Source organism: Physeter macrocephalus, chromosome 11, assembly GCF_002837175.3.
Source record: "Physeter macrocephalus isolate SW-GA chromosome 11, ASM283717v5, whole genome shotgun sequence".
NCBI classification, from domain to species: Eukaryota; Metazoa; Chordata; class Mammalia; order Artiodactyla; family Physeteridae; genus Physeter; species Physeter macrocephalus.
In genome coordinates, this window is record NC_041224.1 from 98,293,945 (window position 1) to 98,303,429 (window position 9,485).

Consider the following 9,485-nt stretch of genomic DNA (forward strand, 5'->3'; position numbering starts at 1 on the left):
GGGAAGAGATATGGGAACATATGTATATGTATAACTGATTCACTTTGTTGTAAAGCAGAAACTAACACACCATTGTAAAGCAATTATACTCCAATAAAGATGTTAAAAAAAAAAATGCTGGGACTTCCCTGGCAATCCAATGGTTAAGACTCCGTGTTTCCACTGCAGGGGACACAGATTCAATCCCTGGTTGGGGAACTAAGATCTTGCATAATGCGTGGCGCAGCCAAAAAAAAAAAGTGCTGGCTAAAGCATTCAAACCTCATTCAAACCAATTAACTGCTTATCTAAGACAGTCTATGTGTAGACTTTTTTTTAATCTGCATGAATGCACCCTGCTTGTAATTATATTTTTATTCCTGGTAATAAAGTCACTGCATCCAATCCCCAGCTGCAGAAGGTTTCTCTAGCAATAACTGACAGCCCTGGAAATTACAAAGCTTTACACTGACTCCAAGCCATCAGCACTGAGGGGCTCTGCTGGCCTGGATGCAGGAATATACAGAATTGAGTGGGGTCCAGGGCTTAGAGCAGTGTTTCTCAAATCTTTCAGACCATGTTGTATTTTATATTACACCTAATACATATATTCATAAGAGACAAGTTCTACGAACAGAGTTTACCTTTACTAGTGTGATACATTTTGGTATTCTTTACTCTTCTCTACAGCATTAAAAATAAAATGAAGCTGGTTGTAACCCTTGAAACTGATTTTATAACCCATTACAGGATCATAACACACAGTGTTAAAACACTGTTCCCGAGGATGGTTTATGAGACTAAGTCATCAAGATTAATTGATGTGAGAGAGACCTACATAACTCCACAATTAGGCTGTTTAGTTACTCAATTAATTTGCATTCAACCCTCATCCCCAACCACATAATGTTTCCTAAAATCCTCTAGGAAGTGGTTTTCACTAAAAGCAAAACAAAACAAAAAAACCCAGTATGTCATTTATTCTTCTCTTTTTATTATGTGGATAAATTAAGACCTATAAGTAACCATACGAGTAGCATATTTTAAAAAATCATGTTTTAAAATCGACAGTTTCTATATCTGCATATCAGATTAAGGCTTTACTATTTTACCTGAGGTTTATAACATCAAACATTTGCTTATGTACCCATCCCAAGATGAATAAAAAGGTGTAACTTCTATTTATATATTTACCTGATTCTGACTTTTACTGTTCTCATCTTCATTGTCAAAGATGATATCACTGTCAGAATCTGAAGCAGGTCTTAAAAAGAGAAATAGAGAAAGACTAAAGAAACCAAATTCCCTGTTACAATTCAACAGCTCAGAGCTATAATAAACTGTATCCAAATGGATACAATGAAATAAAACCATGAATATAAATGACCAGGGTGGATTCTGAGATGCCTTAAACTTTAAATATTTTAGGATCATAATTATTGGTTTGGTAACCCTTTTTAGAACTGCAGTAGGTCCTATGTCAAGACTCCAAATTAGTTCCTTTGTGTTCCACAGAGTCAGAAGCCCTTATCTAAAAAGAATGCTCTTTAAAAAATCCTATTAAATGTATTAAGAGGAGGGACTGGAAAAAGTTTCTATTTTTCCTTCCTCCAGGGCTTGGATTTTGGAGATCTCTTGAAGATATTAGAGGGAAAAAACCCTTGGACTGAATTTGGTTATTCTCTAAAAATGAGTTGCATACATGTATTTCATCATGGTCCACAGGACTGGATTTCTAACCAAGTCCCTCCCCTTCCCCGGCCTGCGCTTGGCGGGGATGAGCCAGCAGCGCCCGGGAACTCTTACAGGAAGGACTGTGAGAAGACGCCGTCGTGCTCCTCGTCGTCATCCTCGTCGCTGCTGGAGTCCGGGCCGGCGGCGGGGAAGCGGGCGCTGGCCGAGCGCTCACCCGATGTGCTCCACTCCACCGAGCTGCTGAGGATGGGCGGCGGTGCGGCCGCCTCCACACTGCCCGGGCCATCCGTGTCGCTGTCGCCAACGGGCAGCCGGCGCAAGGCTCGTCCGTCCAGGGCCTGGGGCCCCGCGTCCGGGGGTGGCGTCGCGGGGCCCGCCGGCCGCTCATGCCTCTCGATCCAGGCGTTGTAGTAGCGCACGATGTTCTCGTGGTGCAGGCGCGACAGCAGTGTCACCTCGCCCTTGATCCTGCGGAAATGCCTGCTGGCCGGGTTGATGGGGATGCGCTTCACCGCATAGCAGCAGCCGTCCAGCTTGTTCTGCACCTGCCGCGCGAAGGAGAAAGGAGAGGGGTCCGGCAGGTCAGCCACTCCAAACCCAGTACCGACTGGCATTCCTACCGAGTCAGCCCATCCCCTCCCAAGGAGAACCCCGAGTTCTGAGTCAGAACCCACAGCTATAATCGAGGACCACGTGTCTGAAGTTCTTAAGCTGAAGAAAGTCATGACTGCCAAAAACAGAAAACATTTCACCTCAAGCTAAATGTATAGAGCCTGCTAAGAGACTCTGGGGAAAACATAATCTCCATTTTAATCATTCATTTTATTGACAATTATATCACTGCTTTTCCAATATCACATCTGCTATCTAAATTTCCAAGTAAACCTTGTTGCTTTTTTAACCTTGTTTTTAAAAAATTATTTTCCAAACTCAGTGTAAATTTTTAGAAGGTGATTTTAGTTTCTCTCCACTTGTTTTTTTAAACTTAAAGTCACTAAACACAAACTAAGCAACAGTTTTAACAGACCTGCATGCAAATTCTAATTCTCAACTTATAAAGAACTTGGGCAAATGACTTAATTTCCTTGAAACTCGATTTTTTAATCTATAAAATGGCATTTATGTCACTTCCTTTACCTCAAAGGTGACTGTGAGGATTAAATGAAATGATGTGAGGAAAGCACCTGTATCAAGGTGTCACAGAGAAAGGTGTTCAGTAAATAAAGTAATTGGCATTAACACAATTACTGCCCATCGATTTTATTACTAAGATTGAAGATTTACAATTGATGTCATGTAAGGAAACTAGAACAATACAATTAAGAATAAAAGAAAAACACAAGAAAAATACAAGAAAATGTTTCAAAGGCCAAATCTCCATATTTTACACAGAGGCATCCTTATCCTGGGCAGTTTTGCTATGCAATTGGGTTGACTGAAGTATTTTTTATAAAATTCTGTTTTCTGACCCTTCCAGTTCCAACCATGCAGGGCAACTGAAGTGATGGAAACTAACAACTTGCCCATTGCAGAGGGAGAATCTAGTTGGTTACAAAAGAGAGCATCATTCTCTTATTTGGCTCATAGGCTTCTATGCCAAAAACTACTTTTAGGAATGAGAAAGGAATACTATAAAAATGAGTTTCAGATTATCTTTTTTGGGGTACAGAAATAGTGGTACAAAGTACATTTTTGAGTAAAACAGATGTCAGTCTGAATGCTGGCTGAAATGTCTTAGTGATATATGTGACCTCAGGCAAATGACATAACTTCTCTGAGCATCGGTTCCCTCATCTGCAAAATGGGATAATACCTATTTCATAAGAATGTCATGAGATTAAAAGACAAGGTTCACGAGCCACCTAGCACACAGCCTCAAATAGTAAATGTGCTCCAAAAAAATGACAGCCCTGTGTTCTTTTACTGCCACGTTAATAGAGTGGAGGACTGTGGGAAGTTTTCGCACTGTCTTTCAACCTCATGTCTCAGTACATATCACATATGCTATTGTAACCGAGCAGGACCCTATGGGGCCTTCCTGGGACAAACCACCCACCATGTCCTCTGCCTGTGTCTTGTTTGTAGAAAAGCTTAATCTCCCAGGCCTCAAAAGTCACAAAAGGCTGCTCAATAATGACTGAAAGAATGTGAACATGTAGTGACAAAAAAATAGCAGTTGGGCCAGGAGAATTGGTAACAATTTAAAAAGTGAATCAGCCAAATAACAGTCACAGAATCTTTAGTTCTTTCCTGAAGGACATAGATAACATGTCTGATGCATGTTCCTGAGTTGTTTTACAGATACTAAAACTAAAACCTCCACCAGACAGAAGAGTCTAACTGCATGATGAGCATGAGCATGTAGCCCCCAGACCAGCTGGAACTAGTCTGGTTCCAGTTAACATCTTAATTGATTATGTTCAGCCCCGTGACACCACCCTCTTACCTCACCGTCACCCAATCAGAGAATGGTACACGAGCTGATCATGCACCCTGCAACTCTCTCCCTCGCCTTGTCTTTAAAAATACTCCCCTGGAATCCACTGGGGAGTCTGGGTCTCTTGGTTATTAGCTACCCTTACTCTTTGCTTGGTGCCTGCAATAAATGCTGCACTTTCCTCTACCAAATCCTAGTGTCAGTAAGTTGGCTTTACTGTGAGTGGATGAGCTGACCCAATTTTGGTTTGGTAACACTATGTGTCACTGACTGGGGTGTGGGGCTTGCTACACTAGAACTCCTAGGAATTCATTTATTAAAATGCAAAGGTGCATTAACAGTAATGGGTCCAATTGCTAATGAAATTCAAGATCTCTGAGGAGATGGCCCTACCTTAACCTGAAAATAGAGATGCGGTGTGAGGACTGTTGGGTTCTCACAGGGAGAAGCCACAGGAAAAACATGGGGGATTAAGTTACTAAGATGTTTTTGTTATATGAGCTTACTAATCAGTTTTAAGTACTTGTAAGGAAAAGAAGTTTGATCATGTTTGGAATTCAAGAATCTAAAATATAAAGAAGTTAAAGGAGTTGCTCAAAATTACAGTGTGAGTTAAAGGGATAATATAAACTTCAATCATCCACTCCTCTTAAAGATAACTATGATTACCTGATCAGGATATCTGTCGTCCCAAAGTAGATCTATTTAATCACCTAAACGTAATATCTATACTTTCAAGAAGGAAGTTGAAAATTTCCCATGATATTAAGACTTTCTTTTGGAAAACGTGCTTAAGTTTGTCTTTCTGTAGAAAAACTAATATAATTCTTTTTCAAGGTAAAAGGCCTTCTTCCACAGGGCTTCCCAGGTGGTGCAGTGGTTGAGGGTCCGCCTGCCGATGCAGGGGACATGGGTTTGTGCCCCGGTCCAGGAAGATCCCACATGTTGCGGAGCAGCTGGGCCCGTGAGCCATGGCCGTCGAGCCTGCGCATCCGGAGCCTGTGCTCCGCAACGGGAGAGGCCACAACAGTGAGAGGCCTGCATACCGCAAAAAAAAAAAAAAAAAAAAAGGCCTTCCACAGTGATACAGGTAATGGTTCCTAATAATACTCTCAGAATCCTAAACAGACTCATGCCCTATTGATGGTGTGCTACTTTCTTATGGGTAAGATGACATATCTCATATGGATTTGATAACAGTAATCGGGAATCTTAAATTCAAACAAAATACTTAAATTACACAAAAAGAGTTAAAACTCTCTCTTAAGGGGCAGATGATAATAAAAGTTGCCCAAATAGCCTGGAATAAGGAAGGGAAGACCTAACAGCAGCACACCTTAATAATGCATCACGGAGCAACTTCAAGATGGCAGAAGAGTAAGATGTGGAGATCACCTTCCTCCCCACAAATACATCAGAAATACATCTACAGGTGGAACTGCTCCTATAGAACACCTACTGAATGCTGGCAGAAGACCTCAGACCACCCAAAAGGCAAGAAACTCCCCACATACCTGGGTAGGGCAAAAGAGAAAGGAAAAACAGAGAAAAAGAATAGGGATGGGACCTGCACCAGTGGGAGGGAACTGTGAAGGAGGAAAGGTTTCCACACACTGGGAAGGCCCTTCGCGGGCGGAGACTGCGGGGGGCGGAGGGGGGAGCTTTGGAGCCTCGGAGGAGAGCGCAGCAACAGGGGTGCGGAGGGCAAAGCAGAGAGATTCCCGCACAGAGGATCGGAGCCAACCAGCACTCACCAGCCCGAGAGGCTTGTCTGCTCACCCACTAGGGTGGGCGGGGGCAGGGAGCTGAGGCTCGGGCTTCGGCGGGATCACAGGGAGAGGACTGGGGTTGGCTGCATGCACACAGCCTGAAGGGGGCTAGTGCGCCACAGCTAGCCCGGAGGGAGTCTGGGAAAAAGTCTGGAGCTGCCGAAGAGGCAAGAGACTTTTTCTTGCCTCTTTGTTTCCTGGTGCGTGAGGAGAGGGGATTAAGAGCGCTGCTTAAAGGAGCTCCAGAGACGGGCGCGAGCGGCGGCTATCAGCACGGGTCCCAGATGTGGACATGAGACGCTAAGGCTGCTGCGGCAGCCACGAAGAACCCTGTGTGCGAGCACAGGTCACTATACACACCTCCCCTCCCGGGAGCCTGTGCAGCCCGCCACTACCAGGGTCCCGTGATCCAGGGACAACTTCCCCGGGAGAAAACACGGCGGGCCTCAGGCTGGTGTAATGTCACGCTGGCCTCTGCCGCCACAAGCTCGCCCCGCACTCCGTAACCCTCCCTCCTCACCGGCCTGAGTGAGCCAGAGCCCCTGAATCAGCTGCTCCTTTAACCCTGTCCTGTCTGAGTGAAGAACAGACGCCCTCAGGTGACCTACACGCAGAGGTGGGGCCAAATCCAAAGCTGAACCCCAGGAGCTATGTGAACAAAGAAGAGAAAGGGAATTCTCTCCCAGCAGCCTCAGGATCATCGGATTAAATCTCCACAATCAACTTGATGAACCCTACATCTCTGGAATACCTGAATAGACAATGAATCATCCCAAATTGAGGAAGTGGACTTTGGGAGCAACGATATATATATATTTTTACCTTTTTCTCTTTTTGAGAGTGTGTATGTGTATGCTTCTATGTGTGATTTTGTCTGTATTGTTTTGCTTTTACCATTTGTCCTAGGATTCGGCCTGTCCATTTTTTTTTTTTTTTTTTTTTAGTGTAGTTTCTAGCGCTTGTTATCATTGGTGGATTTGTTTTGTGCTTTGGTTGCTCTCTTCTTTTCTTTTATTACTTAAAAATTTTTTTTAAAAAATTAATTTTTATTTTAATAACTTTTAAATTTAATTTAATTTTATTTTATCTTCTTTCTTTCATTCTTTTTTTTCCTCCCTTTATTCTGAGCCGTGTGGATGACAGGCTCTTGGTGCTCCAGCCAGGTGTCAGGGCTGTGCCTCTGAGGTGGGAGAGCCAACTTCAGGACATTGGTCCACAAGAGACCACCCAGCTCAAAACAGTGAAAATCTCAAAGAGAACTACATCTCAATGACAAGACCCAGCTCCACTCAATGACCAGCAAGCTACAGTGCTGGACACCCTATGCCAAACAACTAGCAGTCAGGAACACAACCCCACCCACTAGCAGAGAGGCTGCTTAAAATCATAATAAGGTCACAGACACCCCAAAACACACCACCAGACGTGGACCTGCCTACCAGAAAGACAAGATCCAGCCTCATCCACCAGAACACAGGCACTAGTCCCCTCCACCAGGAAGCCTACACAACCCACTGAACCAACCTTATCCACTGGGGACAGACACCAAAAACAACAGGAACTACGAACCTGCAGCCTGTGAAAAGGAGACGCCAAACACAGTAAGTTAAGCAAAATGAGAAGACAGCAAAACACACAGCAGATGAAGGAGCAAGGTAAAAACCCACCAGACCTAATAACTGAAGAGGAAATAGGCAGTCTACCTGAAAAAGAATTCAGAATAATGATAGTAAAGATGATCCAAAATCTTGGAAATAGAATAGACAAAATACAAGAAACGTTTAACAAGGACCTAGCAGAACTAAAGAGCAAACAAACTGAATAACCTATACATATACATATATCCTCCCTCTTGCGTCTCCCTCCCACCCTCCCTATCCCACTCCTCTAGGTGGTCACGAAGCATGAGCTGATCTCCCTGTGCTATGCGGCTGCTTCCCACTAGCTATCTATTTTACATTTGGTAGTGTATATATGTCCATGCCACTCTCTCACTTCATCCCAGCTTACCCTTCTCCCTCCCCGTGTCCTCAAGTCCATTCTCTACGTCTGCTTCTTTATTCCTGTCCTGCCCCTAGGTTCTTCATAACCATTTTTAAAAATTAATTTTTAATTACATCAGTAACACATGAATACTTTCTCCTTCCAAATATTAAAACACTACTGGTAAGGATAAAGTCTTGGACAAACATCCAAGCAAAAGATAAAGTTTTAATTTGTGGATACTGATTTTTAAAAAATGACATCATCCTGTACATATTATTCTTCAACTTGCTTTTTTCATTTGACCACATACAACGTTCTGCACCCAGTTCTACTGAGGGGAGGGCCTGTTTCTCCACACCAACAGGCAATTCCCCAACACCAGTTGGGTGTAATATGTTCAACTCAATTCTGACACTATCTACCTGGAGAGAGGTAGATAGATCACACAGGTTAAGGCTCAGTCTTATGAGACTGCCCTCCCCACCCTCATTGGGACACCAGTAGCAAGTCCAGATTGTGACTGGAGATTCCGACGACCTTCTCCCTGGGTTCAATTAATTTGCTAGAGCAGCTCATAGAACTCAGAAACATTTTACTCACTAGGTTACCAGCTTAATGTAAAAGGCTATAACTCAGAAACAGCCAGATGGAAGAGATGCAAAGGGGTATGTGGGAAGAGACTTGGAGCTTCCTTGCCCTCTCCGGGCCACCACCTACCCAGCACCTCCATGTGTTCACCAACCCGGAAGCTCTCTGAACCCTGTCCTTTTTGGCTTTTAATGGAGGCTTCACTACAAAGGCATGATTGATTAACTCACTGGCCACTGGTGATCATTCAACCTCCAGCTCCTCCCCTCTCCACAGAGGATGGGGGTGGGACTGACAGTTCCAAACCCCTAAATCACATGGTTGGTTCTCCTGGCAACCAGCCCCATCCTTAGGTACTTTCCAAAAGCCACCTCATTAATATAACAAGAGACAACTTTGCTGTTATCCCCATTTTTCAGAGGAGGAAACTCAGGGTAGGGAGTTTAAGTCACTCGCCAGAAGGGATAAAGGTGGGATATGAACCCAGCTGTCTGGCTCTGAGTCTGGGCTCTTTTCCATCATGGAGACTGATGTGAAACAAAACCTTTCTCCAAAGGATGTTCACCAATAAGTAAAAATATAACTACAAATGAAATGCTGCTATACTTGTCTGGGAATGATTTTTTTTTCCTTTGTTAACTGGGGCTGGACAGCAAAGGTAGTAAAACAATACTGTACAGCTGATATCAAGTATCTTTTCTGACCACAATGCTATGAGACTAGATATCAATTACAGGAAAAAATCTGTAACAAATAGAAACACATGGAGGCTAAATAATACATTACTTAATAACCAAGAGATCACTGAAGAAATCAAAGAGGAAATCAAAAAATACCTAGAAACAAATGACAATGAAAACACGACGACCAAAACGTATGGGATGCAGCAAAAGCAGTTCTAAGAGGGAAGTCTATAGCAATACAATCCTACCTTAAGAAACAAGAAACACCTCAAATAAACAACGTAAACTTACACTTAAGGCAATTAGAGAAAGAAGAACAAAAACCCCCCAAAGTTAGCAGAAGGAAAG

At 43.3% G+C, this 9,485-nt stretch overlaps 1 protein-coding gene across 8 annotated transcripts in view; it reads right to left on the reverse strand.

The window, feature by feature from the left end:
- Positions 1-9,485, reverse strand: part of EIF2AK4 (eukaryotic translation initiation factor 2 alpha kinase 4) — a 119,275-nt gene that overhangs the window by 54,922 nt on the left and 54,868 nt on the right. For all 8 annotated transcript variants that reach the window (XM_024118390.3, XM_028495493.2, XM_024118391.3 and 5 more), the window contains 2 exons: positions 1,786-2,219; positions 1,174-1,243 (listed from right to left, as the gene is read on the reverse strand). In XM_024118390.3, the coding sequence (XP_023974158.1) occupies positions 1,174-1,243; positions 1,786-2,219 (504 nt within the window). The remainder of the gene's footprint in view (positions 1-1,173; positions 1,244-1,785; positions 2,220-9,485) is intronic.